At 41.7% G+C, this 18554-nt stretch overlaps 2 protein-coding genes across 4 annotated transcripts in view; both read right to left on the bottom strand.

Annotated features, from left to right (window-relative positions):
• The window catches only part of FAM171B (family with sequence similarity 171 member B), a 72937-nt gene extending 64973 nt beyond the window's left edge, over positions 1-7964 (bottom strand). The window contains exons 1-2 of one of the 3 annotated variants that reach the window (XM_037911948.2): positions 7622-7725; positions 4716-4832 (exon numbers count right to left, since the gene is read on the bottom strand). In XM_037911948.2, coding sequence (XP_037767876.1) covers positions 4716-4779 — 64 coding nt within the window. In that variant the 5' untranslated portion in view covers positions 4780-4832; positions 7622-7725. Of the gene's footprint in view, positions 1-4715; positions 4833-7621 lie in introns of all 3 variants that reach the window. The other 2 variants (XM_037911945.2, XM_037911952.2) reach the window with 2 other exon arrangements.
• Positions 7965-12746: 4782 nt separating this feature from the next.
• The window catches only part of ITGAV (integrin subunit alpha V), an 85309-nt gene continuing 79501 nt past the window's right edge, over positions 12747-18554 (bottom strand). The window contains exon 30 of the mRNA XM_037912071.2: positions 12747-18480. Within this exon, the coding sequence (XP_037767999.1) occupies positions 18385-18480 (96 nt within the window). The 3' untranslated portion in view covers positions 12747-18384. The remainder of the gene's footprint in view (positions 18481-18554) is intronic.

Here is an 18554-nt window from a genome sequence, read left to right as displayed (position 1 = left end):
GAATTGAACTCACATCCGTATGCATATTAATCTTTTATCCATACTTTCTCTCTGTTTTTTTAAATAAATTTTAGTTTAGTTAATAAGAATTATCTGTAGCGTGTATTTGGGTAAGATCTGAAACATTAATTAACCTGGGAGGTAACGTGTCCGATCCTTTGGGATTGGTAGAACCTTTTCTTTTTTATGATGAAATAAGATGAAATAAGATTTTCAGAAATCATCATATTTGACTTAGGTACCTGGATGGCGGCCTGAGGCCGGATCACTTTAAGGGAACTGTGTTGTTTGCCTCCTGAATAACCAGTGAGGTAATTAAGAAGCTGTTTTATGCTGGTTTAGTAAATCTAAGTATTGGACTATCCACCAGCTTTTGGGGGATTTTTTGCCCCATTCTATACAGTTCATCCTAATTGAGTGACCTCAGCTGGCCCCCACTAGGACCCTGGTCACAGACATATTTAAAAAAAAAAATCAATTAGATTTATCCACCTGCTGACAAGCTACACAAGTGTTTCCAACGTGTAAGAAAAAGATGGATCCCTTTTCAGATATTTCTCAGAGTCAAACTGGACCCATCCTAGAAAGGGGTGGACACTGTGTTTGGAGTTTGATCCCCTCAGTCCATTTGTTGTTACTGTCCATTCCTGAACCAGAAGTATATTACTATGCCATGCAATGCCATCTTTTTTTTTCCTTCCAGGCTCAGCCACAGTGTTTTATTCGTCGGTTGTTGATGAGATGTCTTACGAATCCTGACCATTGGAAGGAATGTCTTTCTTGTGCTTCCTTGTATCTGGGACACTGGAGTACAAAGTGTTGCTTTATCTCAACATTTCCTCTGCCACATTGTCTCCTCTCTGGATTTAAATGATTTTGTGCCTCCCAAATTCCTCCTCTATTTACTGATCATTGACTAAATTTTTAGTGAGAGTCTGCTGTGGTGATGTAATGTGATGGTTCTGTGCAGGTGTCTAACAGTCAAGCTTGTGGTTATTTTTTGATTTACTCTCCCAAGTGACTCATAAATTAGTGTGATAGATGCTGTTCTAACAATGAGCATTTTTGGTTTTGATAGCTTGCTCTGGTGGTCGGGGGTTCGAGTTGTTGAGCCTTAGGAATTATGACAAGTAGGAATGCACTGTGTTTTCATTTGAATCTATTTTTTGATTTTGTGGTGGAAGGAGTATTTACCACTTTGGTTGAGATATCATTAGAAGCTGAATATTGTTTTCCACATGTTAATTAGTTGAGGGAATTGGCTCAGTTCTGCTCTGGCCCGCCTCTCTCCCTGGGCTTCAGAGCCTGAGTGCAACTTCAAAGCACTGTTTACACAGCTATTTTTAGAGTGAAAGCCCCACTAGCTCAAGTCTGTAGACTGGTCTGCGATGCTCAGTTCTGTAGCTTGTGTAGAGGTACCATTAGAGCCCAAATTTCTTGTCTTGCAGTGTGACTGGAAGGTTTTTTCTTTTTAACTCTCTGCTCTAAGGCTGAGGGGCGGTGGGGATGGCCTGCAGTGGACAGACATATGGCCAGTCCTTTGTTTGTTCATTCTGTGATTTCTCATGAATAGGGTAGGCACACATGACTGGGACGGGTGCCTGTAGTTAATTTTTGAAAGCTGAACAAACTAATAACAGTTAAAGTATGTTAAAAGAACATTTTTTAGATTGCGAAGTCAAGCAATCAAAACTTAGAGCCAGAATTAAGGTTACCTGTGCAACCTCAATTCACCCCCCGACCCACCTTGTGCAATATGAGATAGTCTAAAAATACAGTACTATTATTTTCCCCATAGGAGCCCTCATTTATTGCACAGAATAGACCATGCTGTGGGGATGAAACAGATATTTATTTTTATCCTTATCATTCAATTAGTGGCCCGACTCATTTACTGCACATCATCCAAAGTCTGTATTCTACAGAATTATTCATTTTCTCAACATCGTCAGAGTAACAGAGTGCCTCACAAACATTAATTAATTGACCTCCATATCTGCCTTGCAAGGTAAGAGATTATCCCCATTTTACAAATGGGGAAACTGAGACAAATCTTTGCCTGAGATCAAAGCCATGGGTAGAACTCTCAGTCCTGAGCTCATTCCCCCAGACCTCACTTCCTTTCTGACAGAGATGTTGAGCATTCACAGCTCCCACTGACTTCAGTTGCAGAGCTCAGCATTTCTACAGATCTGACCCCAGGTGTCTCAAGTTGGGCACACAGAAAATGAGGAATACACAAAATCTTTGGAGCGGAGACAATCTTTCTGGTCTGTATTTGTACAGCACCGAGGAGAGTCCTGGTCTATTACTCGGGCTTCTAGGTGTTACTGCAATTGAAATAAATAATATTATGAGTGGCCATCTGCCAAAATAATGGTTCAAGTAGCGAACTCAGCATCATATAGGAAATCTGTGACAGAGGGAGAGAGATAAGTCATAAGCTCCATCCCTCTCTCTTCCTGTTAGGCCTGTGACTTGTTCTCTACACATTTTCTAACTTAGAGAGAAAATAAGGGAGGAACCTTACAAACAGCCTCATTCACTTATATAACCCTTATTGATTCCCTGAATACTACCCATCCTGTGCACACTGCAGCAATATGAACATATGTTTACCATAGTTCTTTAATATAATTCTTTAGGTTTTTTTAAAGAGGAAAAAAGTAAAATACAAATTCTATTATACACAATCATACATTTGTATGGTGAGCTTAAACACAAATGGAAGCTTACAAGAAGTGGAAACTTGGACAGATGACTAGGGAGGAGTATAAAAACATTGCTCGAGCATGCAGGGGTAATCAGGAAGGCTAAAGCACAATTTGAGTTGCAGCTAGCAAGGGATGTGAAAGGTAACAAAGAGGGTTTCTACAGGTATGTTAGCAACAAGAAGGTGGTCAAGGAAAGTGGGACCCTTACTGAATGGGGAAGACAACCTAGTGATGTCAATGGGTAGTGATCAATGGCTCAATGTCTAGTTGGCAGCCAGTATCAAGCAGAGTGCCTTAGGAGTTGGTCCTGGGGCCGGTTTTGTACAACATCTTCATCAATAATCTGGATGATGGGATGGATTGCACCCTCAGCAAGTTCACAAATGACACTAAGGTGGGAGGACAGGTAGATATGCTGGAGGGTAGGGATGGGTCCAGAGAGACCTAGACCGGGGTGGCCAACCTGAGCCTGAGAAGGAGCCAGAATTTACCAATGTATGTTGCCAAAGAGCCACAGTAATATGTCAGCAGCCCCCCCCATCAGCTCCTCCATCCCCATCGAAGCACCTCCTACCCACCGGCAGCCTCACCGATCAGTGTCTCCTGCTCCCTTCCTGCACTTCCCAATTAGCTGTTTTGTGGGGTGCAGGAGGCTCTGGGGCGGAGGAGAGAGGACACTGCAGGCTCAGGGGAGGGAAGGGGTAGACTGAGGGCAGGGCCTGTGGCAGAGCCAGGGGTTGAGCAGTGAGTACTCCTTGGCACACTGGAAAGTTGGTGCCTATAACTCCAACCCCGGAGTCAGTGCCTATACAAGGAGCCGCATATTAACTTCTGAAGAGCTGCACGTGGCTCCGGAGCCACAGGTTGGCCACCCCTGACCTCAATAAATTGGAGGATTGGGCCAAAAGAAATCTGATGAGGTTCAACAAAGACAAGTGCAGGGTCCTGCACTTAGGACAGAAGAATCTCATGCGCTGCTACAGGCTGGGGACTGACTGGCTAAGCAGCAGTTCTGCAGAAAAGGACCTGGATATTACAGTGGACCAGAAGCTGGATATGCCCTTGTTGCCAAGAAGGCCAACAGCATATTGGGCTGCATTAGTAGGAGCACTGCCAGCAGATCGAGGGAAGTGATTATTCCCCTCTATTCGGCACTGGTGAGGCCACATCTGGAGTACTGTGTCCAGTTTTGGGCCCCCCACTACAGAAAGGATGTGGACAAATTGGAGAGTGTCCAGTAGAGGACAACAAAAATGATTAGGGGGTTGGGGCACATGACTTACAAGGAAAGGCTGAGGGAACTGGGCTTATTTAGTCTGCAGAAGAGAAGAGTGAGGGGAAATTTGGTAGTAGCCTTCAACTACAAGAAGGGGGGTCCCAGAGAAGATGAAGCGAAGCTATTCTCGGTGGTGGCAGATGACAGAACAAGGACCAATGGTCTCAAGTTGCAGTGGGGAAGGTCTAGGTTGGATATTAGGAAAAAACTATTTTACTAGGAGGGTGGTGAAGCACTAGAATGGGTTACCTAGGGAGGTGGTAGAATCTCCATCTTCAGAGGCTTTTAAGGCCCGGCTTGACAAAGCCCTGGCTGGGATGATTTAGTTGGGGGTTGGTACTGCTTTGAGCAGGGGGTTGAATTAGATGACCTCCTGAGGTCTCTTCCAACCCTAATCTTCTATGATTCCCAATGCCTCCTTTATGTCACATCAATAGAATATGAACCCTGAAACTAGAGCACTACAACTCAGGCTTTGACCACTTGAGCTACCAGACTAAATATTTCAATAAAATGCTATTGTGCTAGAGGACAATGGGCCTCTGAAGCCACATGCTTAACCTGGAGTGGTGGTGGTGGTGGAGGGGGTAAAGTAGAACCCAATCCAACTCTCCCCTCTCTCGTTCAGGAGTCTGGGGAAGCTCCTTCCTCCTTCGGTGGAAAGGTTACCAGGGCAACATGATGGGTTGAAGAACACAGCCAAGTCCAGCCCAGTTCTTTTTTACCTCCTGGAAAGATTGTCTGCTCCTGGGGTTCCCAGTGCAGTGTGTGCTCCTGCTGCAGCAGCATGGGACCAGTGCTTTAGAATGTTCATGTTCAGTTATTCTGCTGCCTGGACATTGCTGGTAATGGAAGTGACAGAAGGAAAATTACCATTTTCAGCAGCTGATAATTCAGCTAAATCTGAACAGAATTTCACAGGACAAAGAAAAGATTTATTTCTGGCCCCAAGGCTTTCTTCTTATTGAATTTCAGTGGCTCATTGTGAACAATTAAGGTGTTAGAAAATCTTGAAAAAATGTCACAAATGTTATGATAAACAAATCTTATGATAGACAACCTAAATATAAAGCTGGCTACCAAACTGCCTAATTCTCAAGTAAAGAATGATAGTTTAGCCACAGCTATTTAAAAGCAATATATGGTTACATAAATTGGACCAAGATCATTTCTAAAACAGACAACTGGAACAGTAGCTGAAGACTGAGACGCACACTAACAGAGCTGTGAATATATTTAAACAGTACCTAAGTCAGTGCATTCAATCACTTTGATGAATGGTAGTTGGCTTGGACTGTCAACAGGAAATGTGCACCAAACTGCCTTAGACCTTTTTTTTTTTCTTTTCTTTTTTTTTTTTAAAGCCCAGCCATCAAGAATTTTTATTTAAAATAAAACCAAATAGAATCAGCTAAGAATGTGGTGCCATTTATTTTTCTGTGAGTGACTTGACAGAAAAATAAATGTCTTATACATAAAAAGTTTACCACACAAACCAGTCATATTGACACAATCTTTTAACTTGGGCTAGGGTGAATGGTAAATATTTTCCATTAAAAATTGGGAGGGAAAAAACAGGAATTTTTGTTTTTCTTCTAAAGCTAAAGGACAACAATGCAGTTTTCAGTTCCCACATCTTAGCCTTTTTTTTCCCCCTTTGCCTACTTTAAAAGGTTTCTGAAAAACAAAAATGTTTTGATTTTCTGTAGAAAAACAAATGTGTGGCATCAAAAAAATTTTTTTTCAACCCCTCTCTCTCTCAAGCTTTCCTGGTATTTGTTTAATTATTTTATTAGCGATTGTAGATGGAAAAGGAACAAATCCCCAGATCTACAACAATAACCATGAATTGTATTCATGTTCAACAGAAACTTTTTCCTTTCTGTATGCATGTTCTAGTGGTTATAAAATAAGTGTTTCCAGCTCTACAACTGACCTATCAGTACAATCAGTCTAACACTTGGACATACTTCACATGGGCTTCATTTCAGCAAAGCACTTAAGCACACGCATAAATTTAAACATATAGTTAGGTCTGCTAGGCAGTATTCAGTGCCTAACTGGACTGAACTGAAATGAAGCTAAATCTGTGCTTATTTGCCAAAATGAGACCATGATAATACAAAGGCTTAAATAATGTTTGGACACATTTTGAAATCCTTAGATGAAAGCCAGTATGACAAGTACAAATTTTTTTAGGCTGATTTCGGAAGATAGATGTGTAGAAAAGAGTCTTTTAATCAGAAATATTTTTTTAAAACCGTATTGACTGATTCTGCACCTGGGTCTATCTACATGAATTCAATTGCAGGATTGAGACCTTCATTTGTGAAATAACTACATTGTTCTACATTCACAATTGTTGGGAAAATTAACAGATTTTCTTGTTCCACAGAGTGCATGTGAAAACAAATGAGCTCACAGATTTTGCCACTCATTTGAGAGATTTAAGAAGCCTACAAATGCATCATCCATTACATTAATCTAGCGATTACTGCCTGCATATAGGAATTCACCAAGGCACACTTTCCTGAACAGCAATATCCAGCCACTTAAAGGACCATCTCCTGCTATCAGTAGGTCAAAGCAACCACATAGCTGAAGGGATACATTCCTCCCTCCCACCCTGCAACAACATGTTATAGTATCCGCACAGTAAAGAGATCCAGCGATAGCAAAGATGGATTCTGTTTAGGTGTTAGGAACTAATACGGATCTACTATCTGCTTCCCTAAAAAACACTTTTTTCGGGCTTCGGAAAAATAAAATGTTCCACTCTTTGCGTAAGCAACTTGAAGCTGTATTTTCACAAATTCAGTCATCACTGAGGTGTCGCAGACCGCAGCCAGCAGCGTGTGTTGGCCAGGAGTGCTAACACAAGCAGTTTAAAACGATGCTGAACCTGCCTCAATCCCAAGCCTGTTTTTCGCACGGCGCAGGATGAAAACACCAGGCGGGGGTGGAGGGGAATAAAGATCACCGGGACACGTAATTTCTCCCAAGCCGCGCAGAAACCTAGATGTATCTTATGGAGACTAATCATGACGCCTTCTTTTCCACTCCCACAAAAATACTGTGTCACCCTTCCCTTGGGACCAATTTTGTTTTTCAGACAAGAAAAAGCTAAGTCATTGCCTTTTCAGCGCTGGGTGCTGGGACAGCTGCGGAGAAAGGTCCATCCAAAGGCTCCCACGGGCTCTGCCTCCGGGCGAGCCCCAAGTCGGGCAGCTGCTGCTGTGACCTGCCAGGCCAGGCCAGCGAGCCGGGAGAAGGGGGCTGGGAGGGGGAAGGAAGAGCAGCTCCTTCGAGGCGACTTCACGTGCCCCAGAGCCATGAAAGAGGCTTCGCTGGACACGACCCTGCCCCAGCAACCCGCTCCGCGCAGCGCATGCACAGGCGTGTCCGGGCAGCCCCCGGGGGCAGGGGGAGGGCTCTGCAGGGGAGCGGTGCAACCTCCGGGGGTAGGGGCGAGCGCCCGGCCCCGCACCCGGGGGTCCGGCGGAGGGAGGGCTGGGGCGATCTCCCGGGGAAAGGCGGCAGGTGCGCTCCCGGGCATGGGGCAGCGCCGGTGCCATCTCCCCGGGGCAGGTGCCCGGGGCGCGAAGCCGCGGCGGGGTAGCGGGGACGGTACCTGCAGTGGCCGCGGAGGGGGCCCCGGGGCGGCTGCGGCTCAGCTCGGCGGGGCTGGTGGCGGCGGCGGCGGGGAGCAGCCGCCCCCGGAGCAGCAGCGCGGCCGCCAGCCCCAGCAGCATCGAGGGGAAGCGCCCGCACAGCCCCGGCATAGCCAGCGGGCAGCGGAGGCATATTGCGGGCGAGGCGGCGGAGGCTGGGGCTGGCAGCTCCCTGCTGCCCGCCCAGCTGCGGCGGCTGCCGGAGGAGGATGGCGGGGCGGGAGGCGGCCCGCGCCCCCTGCACAGACACACGTGACGGAGGGGGAGGGAGCCCAGCAGGGGAGCGCGGCCCGGCTCGCCCCAGCCCCCCACAGGGGCTCGCCGGGCTGCCCGGGCCGGCCGCCGCCGCCGCGCGGGAAGCTGAAGCTGGGCAGAGTCTGGCTGGGAGCGGGGATTCGTCGCCAGGGCCCTGCTCCAGCCCTGGCGCCTGTCAGAGCAAGCGGGGGAGGTGCTAAAACACCCGCTCTAGGGGGCGGTGGGGGCGGGGGCGTGTGACCGCAATGGCCCCTTGCAAGGTAGGGAAGCTCTGACTTCCCTGACCGGGCTCAGATCCAAGTGTGAGTTAATACCTGCGCCGCCCCTGTTAAAACCCCCCGGGGGTGTGGGCGACCCTGGGCCTGCCCGCTGCAGCTGAGCTCATCCCCGCTCAGTACACTTCTTAGGAGGCTGAGTCTTCCCCCCGCCCTCTTTACTGCCACTCAATGGGACCTGGCCCCCCAAACAGGCCCACGGGTCACGGCTCAGGTCTAAGCCAAGCACCCTCAGGCCCCCAGCTTGCTACCTCTTTTGGTTTGACAGCAAGTCTTGGGGGTCGGTGGTGTTTTTCTTAAAGTCTCTGCTCCTGGAATCAAGGGATTAAGTGAGAATCTTAGCTTTAGTTTAAAATTTTTTTCTAGGCCTCACCAGTGGGTAGGGTGGGGGGGCTTGAATATGTGAAGCAAGTGTATCCTAAAGGTAGGGAAAATAGAAGGCAAATAAAACAAATCCAAAGCTATATTACTGTTTTTAAAACACATCTCCTGAGTTTCAGACTAGGCTCATGATTTTTGAAAACTTGAGGTGGGAATAGGGCAAGTCTTGACGACTAAAGTTACATCTATCCCAATTATTTCCTCCCCCATGAATCCTATCCTGCTTTTTAGATCATACGTGCTATACAGCATCTTGTACAATTAAGAGATTTTTTTGACACTTAATGCTAAGCACTCACTAAGACTAAAATGCAATCATAGAATTGTAGGACTGGAAGGGGCCTCCAAGGGCCCTGGGGTCCAGGACCTGCCCCTGAAGGTAGGACTAAGTATTATCGATCTATTAAAAGTATTAGACTGATTTTTTAAATCTATCATCCAACCCCTTTCCAGTGCACATATTTTATGGAATGCATGCATCTGCTGAAGTGAGCTGTAGCTCACGAAAGTTTATGCTCAAATAAATTTGTTAGTCTCTAAGGTGCCACAAGTACTCCTGTTCTTTTTGCGGATACAGACTAACACGGCTTCTACTCTGAAACCAGAAATTTACAGTTGTACTGGACCTCGTCTAAACTCTGCAATAGCTTAATATAGCCATTGGTGGCCAGGAATCAATGTAGCTACACCATTGCAAACCCCTAAAGGCCTTGATACTGCAAACACACATGCTTAACTTTAAGCATGTGAATAGTCCCATTGGTTTCAATGGAGCTATTTACATGCTTAAAGTTAAAACATGTTCATGTCTGCAGGATTCTAGTGGAAATGTAGACAAGTGCAAATTGGAATTTGTGTTGAAATTAATAAATTATGGGCCCCAATCCTGCAGTTGACTACATGGAGGTGGACTGCTGGAAATGTGTAGGGCACAACAGTCCACTTGCCTGCAGTTCATACAACTGGAGCCTAAACACACAGTAGAAAAAGGTACGGGGTGAAGTCCTGGCCCTATTGAGGTGAATGGGAGTTTTGCCATTAACTTCAGCGATGCCAGAATTTCACCCATTGTCTGGGCAGGATCAGTGCTCTCCAAAGTTTATATATTACATTTTATCTTAAAAAACTTCACCAAAAACGTAATTCTGAACTGTGAGTGCAGGGGATTTTTTTTTTGTTTTTTTTTTTTAAAAAGGGCCATACTATAATTTTACTATTATTATTTGCCCTTCAATAAGCAACGGATTAGCCAAATATAGTAGGTTGTAGGGAGATATGGACGTGTCCTTATCTCAGAAACTTCCATAGCTGGGGAGTAAGAGGAAGGGAGAAATATTTGCACAATTGTGCAACAATGAAAGATTTCCCAAACCTAAAAGGGAACTATCAGGTTAAAAATCTTTACACGTTATCAAAACTAAAAGAATTTTCAAAATCTAATTTACTTTTTCTTATTTAATTACTTTAATGTCATTCTCTACAGAACAGTGTAATTAATTCATTGTCATCAATAATGACTTCATAGAGATGAAGGGTTGAAGGAATAAAAATCTAATTTAATTTTAACCAGGGGCGCTGATGGTTTACTGCCACTCCTTTTGGACCTGGAAAATAGACAATTAGTTTGACTCTCCAGATCTCATGCTCCAGTCTAATATAATGAAGCCCCCACTAATAACTACTTGCTGAATCCAGCTGAGCAGGCATGGGGGAAAATGTGCATCTCTCTGCACCTTAGTCTGCTCCCTTATGATTTCAAATGTTTTTTCACCTTTCCTTGGGAATGGTTGGATTAAATGTGGCATCCCTGCATAGAGTGATGTAAAGATGAGGAACATGGGGCTATAAAAGACTTCCTAGTTCTGTCTGCTACTTGCTTCCCCCTTTGAGCTGATGACTGATGACAGACTGTATGGCCCTGGGAAAATGGTTGGATCCCTTAAGTGTTCATTTCCAAATGTTCTAATATTTGGATTTTTTAGTTGTTTTAATATTTGGGCTTTTAAAAAACTATTGATTTTTTAAAAAAATAAGTTATTTTGGGTGTTGGTTAGACCCATTCTCCACCTTAAACTTTTTAAACTAAGCTTTTGGTTTACTAACATGCAATTATTAGTTATGTACAAAAATTATGAAATGAATGCTGAAAGACAAAATTGGTTGTTGGAGATGATAGATGGCTTCCAAAGGGGAATAATATTGTATTTAGATGAATTATTGAGGTGGAACTACCTCTGACATATCTACAATTGTTCATTTACAAAAAAAATTGTATCAGACTTATCTTTTTTTAACCAACCTTGCAAAGACATGAAAGCCAATAATAAAAAATTTGTTTCACTTACCTGAATACTTCTTTTCTCTGAGGTATTATGTCCGGCAGTCCCTTTTAGGGCGTAGCTCCTGCAGTCTTCAGAGCTCTCCCTCAACTACTGCTTAAATTTCAGAAATGATAGTAATTCATCAGTCTTCAAAAGGTTGCAGTAGATGAAACACAAGTTTAGGGCCTGGGTAAAAATGTAGCTGTATCTATACTAGGGGGAAGGCGAAAATGCTACAGATATTCTGAAGGAAGAAGTGGCAAGATTTAAAAACTGCCTGGACGTGAAGATCTAGAGAGAGGGTTTTCTATGCTGTTTTAATGGTTGCCCCTCATTTTGGTCTTTGTCTCACAGGATAAAAATGGTGGCTACATATTAGCTGTCCATCTTGTCCAGTGTCCTTTCTCCGCTAACTTAAAGCGATTTTTCTTTAGCTCAAAAAATATGCAATAGCTATGCTTATGGAGCAAAAGACCTCATTTATGTTCCTGCTGTTGCCAAGAGGTGTCATATGGAGCATATTGACATTATTGTAAATATTGTAATATTGTAAACAATTTTGCACATCTTTCTTAGTCTCCTTTTTTGGTTTTCTCCAGTTAGTATCCAACCCACTATTTGTTTTGGTAATTTGATATTAGTCAGGCAGGCAGTCCTCGCTTACAGACAGCCCCCCAACCTGAAGCAAATACTCACCAGCAACCACACACCACACAACAAAAACACTAACCCAGGAACCTATCCTTGCAACGAAGCCTGTTGCCAACTCTGCCCACAGATCTATTCAAGGGAAACCATCATAGGACCTAATCACATCAGCCACAGCATAAGAGGCTCATTCACCTGCACATCTACCAATGTGATATATGTCATCATGTGCCAACAATGCCCCTCTGCCATGTACATGGGCCAAACTGGACAATCTCTACGCGAAAGAATAAATGGACACAAATCAGACGTCAAGAATTATAACATTCAAAAACCAGTCGGAGAACACTTCAACCTCCCTGGTCACTCAATTTCAGACCTAAAAGTCACAATTCTCCAACAAAAAAAACCTTCAAAAACAGACTCCAACAAGATACTGCAGAATTGGAATTAATTTGCAAACTGGACACCATTAAATTAGGCTTGAATAAAGACTGGGAGTGGATGGGTCATTACACTAATTAAAAACTATTTCCCCATGTTAATTTCTCCCCCCCAGCCCGTTACTCACACCTTCTTCTCAGCTGTTTGAAATGGGCCATCCTGATTATCACTACAAAAGGTTTCTTCCTCCTGCTGATAATAGCCCACCTTAATTAATTGGTCTCATTACAGTTGGTATGGCAACACCCATTTTTTCATGTTCCCTGTGTATATATATCTTCCTACTCTATTTTCCACTGCATGCATCCGATGAAGTGGGTTTTTGCCCATGAAAGCTTATGCCCAAATAAATTTGTGAGTCTTTAAGGTGCCACAAGTACTCCTCTTATTTGTACTGCAGTCAACATGTCGTGGTCTTTAAAAGAAGCAGAACTGAGGGAACATTAAAGCCCTGACAATAGTACTACTCAGTGTGTAAAGGGAAGCATATGCATAAGTGTATGCAGGACTGGGTCAAAAGGTGCAACCTGACCACCTGAGCTGTATGTAAGTGTGTTCTATAGACACACAACCTTTGTGCAGACGCTGTGTCTTATCGAGCCAGTTGAAAAATGCCAAAAAAAAGTTTCCACTGAATTTCTGAATATCTACCAGTCTAAACTGGTTGAAAAATCAGCACCCACACACACACAAATTCTTTTGAAATTTAGAAAAATTTCAGTTAGCTCTACTTCCTGAGTAAACATATATTCAGTCAAAAGAAAAATAATATGCACCCCTTTATTTTGTCCAGCAAAATATTTACAATCACCCAGAACATAAAGATGAATACAGTTAATTTGAAAACAATCCAAGAAATTAAATTGTCCTAATATGTACAACTAGAAAATTAAACACTCGTTCCCAGACTTTACACATTTAAGGAAAGGATAAAAAGTGACTGTTTTCCATCAATAAAATAATGACCATGGAATCCTTGCAGATGTAACTTCCTGATATTGAGATATGCAAGATGTTTGTCATCCAGCAATGAGAGAAAATAGATTGCAACCAGCTTCTCTTTCCCCTTACTGCAGTAACAAATCCCCTTGTTGGAAGTGCAACTTCAGCTGAGAAAGTGACGTATGTGTTATGTGCACCTTTTAATACTCAGTGAATCCTTGTGGGCTGCAAGCAGCTACTCTGGAACTTTTCCACTGACTATTTTACATAACTTTTTAAAAGTGCATATTCCTTTGAAAGAATTCAGAGAAGATTTTTTTATTGAGGTATTTTATTCCAAAATTCTAATAATTATCAATCTAACATTTACAATCAGATTTTGAAAATCTGTTTATCCAATCATGAATATTTTAAATTATTTCTAAATGTAATTGAATACAGAGCTATACAAATATAACCCAACGAAATCATTTTTAATTGTAAGGTGTCAGTGGATTTCTGGGATTAAAAATGGACTTAAAAAGGAAAATAAGGCAGGCTTGCTAGCCATATCTGATGCTAATGCAGTTCTGCCTGCTGCAATACACAATTTGTGTGATTTATATTTTAATAAAAATAAGGTGGCTGAAAATGAATATTGCTCTCTTTAAATGTTCTGTAAGGCCCCTTGAAACCATTTTGTAACTGTTGAAAATATTTCCATTTGATTCATGAATATATTTATCAAACAGCTAGGAACTCTAGTGGCCCAAATTGTGGCAGTCTTGTTAGTAAGTTAATTTTCTGCTTGTGCAGACAACATTGCACTAGCAAAATGCATGCAAAAACCGGTCTGTTATAAAATGAAGAATTAAATGTTACATTTTCAAAACAGCATTGTCATAACAAGTAAGTTTCCTTTATGGATCAGAAAGGGCCACTCAACTAATATTTTCATTGCAGTTTCTAATGTTATGTTAAATCTTTATTTATTTTGCAAAAGTCAAGGGTCAAGTTATTCAACCATAATGTAAAATATTTTTACAAGGACAATGCATTTAAACTTAGATTTCCTTTGCTATTATTAAAAAGTTTCAATTACACTGAAATAAGAGGCACAAACATATGAAACAGTAGTAGCACTACAGACTCAAATACATTATTGTACAGTCACTCGTCAAATTTTCCACAATGGCTTTAGAGAAAAACATTGTACCAAATCTCATTAACCCAAACCAATGAGTTAGCAACTGATAAACTTTAGAATATATACTCATTATGTCTGACCCAATGTGGGTGATCAAAACTCTTTCTACAGCATTCATGTATCAACTCAATTTAATACATTTGTTTTGTAAAAGGTTCTTAAAAATATTGACTACTGTAAGTCAACAAATGCTACATCACATCTTAGGTCAGGCCTATTAAACTTAAAAACAACTTGGCAGTGAATTAGATCTGATTTTAATGTTATATTGCACATGAGAACTAAAATCTAGGGACTGAGTACCAAAAAGTTCAGATCCCAAGGAACTTCGAGAGCTCAGCATCTCCCAGGATTAGATCCTAAAGGGAACAAAAGGTTGCATTTCTTTGTGGTAGGAGTACACAGTACACAAAACTTGTTTCTCAGCTCTTGCGTCAACAAGTGAAAGAAGCCCTTATCTCCCCACGGAAGTGACAAGGTCAGTGCACATTCTGCCACCTACCCATTCATTCTGGGCTGCTATTTTCCTATTACATAACCTTAATTCTTTCCCATTCACAGACAGCTGCATTGTACATGAGCAGCCCAACTGAAAGCCAACTGAAGTAAATGGAAAGTCTCCTGTTGAGTTCATAGGACTTTGGAACAGGCCCTACTCTGTAGTAAGACAGAGTTGACTAGATTTTGTCCATGCTAATGCTCCTCTCTGATGTGATTTGGTAGTGCTCAGTAGTGATACCCCATAGCTCCCTCTGGCATGAGCACTGGTTCTAAAATTTGAATCTTTCTCCCTCCTCCCCCCAAAATGGTCAAAATCTCTTTTAATCCCTCTGAAATAGTAGCGGACACTCCTAAAAAACTTCTTTAATGCATTTTTTGCTGTGTAAAGCTCTACACTTTCATAGCTATATATTAATAAAGTGAACATTTCAAAAGCACCAAGAATCCCCTAGTTCCAGCTGAAATACGTTCAAAAGATACCTATGAGAGTTCATTTTAACAAGGTTACAAGTATTCAAGGCTGGACACAATTTTAGGAATAACTAATACTAAAATCTCAGTTTGAATTTAAATCTTAGCTATACGTAAAGAGATATCAAAATTTTTAGTAAAGAAAGGAAATACAGTAGCAGACTTTCTTTAAAAGTATCAAAAGCATCAAGATCGTTTAGTCAATCATAAATTTGAAGGATAGAACTACAAGTCTAATATAGACATTTGTGAACATTTATAAAAGATTTTGACTTTTGATATATATATATATATATCTAAAGTTTGGCTTCCCACTTGTGCTTAACAACAATATATCTACTACTGAACTTTAATAGTGTTTCATGAAAGACAAATTTAAACCTACAAGTGAGGTTACATCCTTACACCTCATGAATCTTGCCCAAGTATGGTACCAGACAATATAAATTTCTCAATATAAATCTTAACTTTTTAAGATACACCATAAAAAGCTGCAATAATGTAAGTTGAAGTATTTATATAAACTCATAAAAGATCTGGATTTTTTTAATTGCCCTCTTAGGCTAAATAATTTCACAAGTTGTTAGTGCATATACATGAATTTGGACTTATGAAGGGAGTTTCTCTGAAAAGAGGACTAAATAAGCTATCTGTCATATGATTTTATGCACAGCACTTGCTTCAGGGACATTCATTGCATACAAAAATATCACTTTTCTTTATAAAAAAGTGGACATTATAAAACATTTGCTATAAGAATACAAGTAGCGTTTGTAGGCCACTACGAAAACTATTATGACAGTAGAAAATATAAATTCTATAATCATCTTATTGCCAAATCTAAATTGTAAAAACAAAGACCTCAATTCAGGAAAGCATCCCTGTTCAAAATATCCCTTAAGCATATGCATATGTGCTGTCCTGAACTGGGGGCTGTGTGCACAGTTGAATTCATGATGTAACCTGAACACTGCAGCTACGTTATTGTTTTCTAACAATGAAACTGGAGATTAGTGAATGTACAGGGATTTTAATCAAAGAGGGGAGGCAATTATTTGCTGTTATTCTTTAGTAGAACATAAGAAATACAAATAATTTCAAGAAATATTACTTTATGTAACTTAGTTCAGATGGAAGTTTCCATAGTTACAGCAGTTGTGCTGAAATGATACCTTTGTACCCTAAATGCCAAGAAATGACACGCTTTCGTGACCGTAAAATCAGGGGGTAGTTAATACTAATGTTAACACCCTGCCCAGATGAGATGAGCTTTCCTGTGCTTTTCTCCATCTCCCCATAATGGCCTCAGTCCTGTGCTCATCCTTAGACAGGTGAGTTGTCCTGCTGATTTCAAATCACTGTGGCTACTCACGTTCTTTAAGCACATACATGTTTGCAGAATCAGAGCCATGTTCTCTCTGCTGATAGTCTCTTCAACCTCTAGGCTTAGCCTAAGTTTCAGACTGGACCCAAAGAATCGAATGGTCCTTCTGTGTGCAGATTTCCCACTAATGTCAATGGGAATCAGGTGTGCAGTATAACTGCAGGATCAAGCCCTGACTGAAGCTGAATTTAATAAAAAAATCACTCCTGTCTCATCTTAAAACACATACAACAAGGCCATCTAGGGCATGTCTACTCTGAGTCTGGGATACCCAGCCTGGGTCCACAGACTCAGGTTAGCAGGGTTTGCACAAGCACTGTGAAAACAGCTGTGTAGACGGGTCAGGTTGGAGCTTGGATTCTGAAGCCAGGGTGGGGTGGGATGGGATGGGATGGGCTTAAGAGCCTGAATTCTGGACCACGATGCAAGATCAAAACATCTATTTTTAGAGTGCTAGCATGAGCTCCACTAGAGCAACTCTGTGGACCCAGGGTGGGAGGCTCCCCCCCAGATGTCTTGTGGACATGCCCCTAATGCCATGGGTCCTGATTCCTCCCTCTATGATTATAATAACAATACTATACAATTAAAGGCTGTGGGTAAAATCCATTACTTCAGTGAGGCCAGGATTTCCATTATAAAGTAATTTCACTTAAACAGCTATCTAAAACAATATGTAAATGGATAAAAAAGCAAGCTGCCCAATACACAAATTAACCCCCTACTAACTTTGGACTTTCTCAGTAATAATGCAGATACAATAGTGGTTCAGCTAAGAAGAATGCAAAGAAGACTGAAAATCAGTCCTGGTTTTCCAAAAACCGAACATGAGGCAGAAATGAAAGTCTAAACAAGCTATTAACTTCAGGTAACTTGCGGCAAAAAGGTTCTCTGGTTATTTGGGGTATTTACAGTGGAGATGCTGCCCCAAGCAACCTAGAATACATGCCAAAGTGCTCTGTCCTTGCTGTTACTCTTAGAGCTCGTCAAATACAAAAGTTGCATCAGTTCAACTATCCTGGTATAGTTAAGTAGTATACCACCACTAGTGTGGACACAGTTACATTGGCATAAAGGAATTTATACTGGTATAGTTTATTTCTGTTTAGGAGGGTACTAAGCTATGCTGGTAGAAAGAACCTTTATATTGGTATAACAACATCCACACTAGGGTTTGTATCAGTGTAACTATATTGGGTTAAAAATACAGATCAAGACCTGTGGAGCACCATCTATGAAATCAAGAGGAGTGGGAGGGGAAGGAGAAATGGTCCCATGGAGGCAGCTAACCCCCAACTCCTTACAGAAAGGGAGACCAGCATGCAGAAGAGATGGCAAATGGGAATGATCCTGCTGAATATTCCCATGTATACTTTTCTGGGGGAAATCATCAGCAAGAGTCTAAGGACAGAAAAGCTTTGCAATCAAGGCAGACTTGTAAAACAAGCTATACTCATTTTGTGCATCTAGCCACCGAGAGCTTGAAAATTAAGTGTAGTGTCTGAATGTAAATGTCCATCAACAGAGAACATACTAAATCTAGCAATTAACTATGAGAACTGCTGGTTTACAGAGCGTAAGTGAAATCTATGTAGCCGTTTGTACAACACTTGTCTGTGCATCAAAGAACAGTGTCTCCTGAAATTAGATTAGCAAAATCATGGCACTAAATATCGTGTAAGTTTTTGACATCCAAATCAGTGCATATGCATTAGTCACATCTATTAATGTGATTAATACAGGGGAAGATTTAAATATATTGCTTTTAATCTGTAGTTAAGGCTATTCCCAATGCCAAAAGACATCAACAGTAGTGCAGTCATGGAGTGTCTGTTCCTTAAGAGGGAAATCAAAATTTGTAACCAAGATGCTGGCATTTTTACAGTTTCAATATGTTACACAGATAAAACTCTTTTTAAGCTTCTGATGTTCCTTCGCCATTTTCATGGGGTTGCAGCTGTTCTCTTTCTTGTTCTTCTTGAGGAGGTCGCACCCGTTTGAAGAACCCCATCTGTAATTTGGGGAATCACACGTATTTGGAAAGTGAGAGTCATGTCATTTACAAGCCATTTCTCACTGTGAGAG

This window comes from Chelonia mydas, chromosome 11 (genome assembly GCF_015237465.2).
Source record: "Chelonia mydas isolate rCheMyd1 chromosome 11, rCheMyd1.pri.v2, whole genome shotgun sequence".
Taxonomy (NCBI): Eukaryota; Metazoa; Chordata; order Testudines; family Cheloniidae; genus Chelonia; species Chelonia mydas.
Note: the sequence above shows the minus strand (reverse complement) of the source record. Positions and strands in the feature narration are given on the sequence as shown.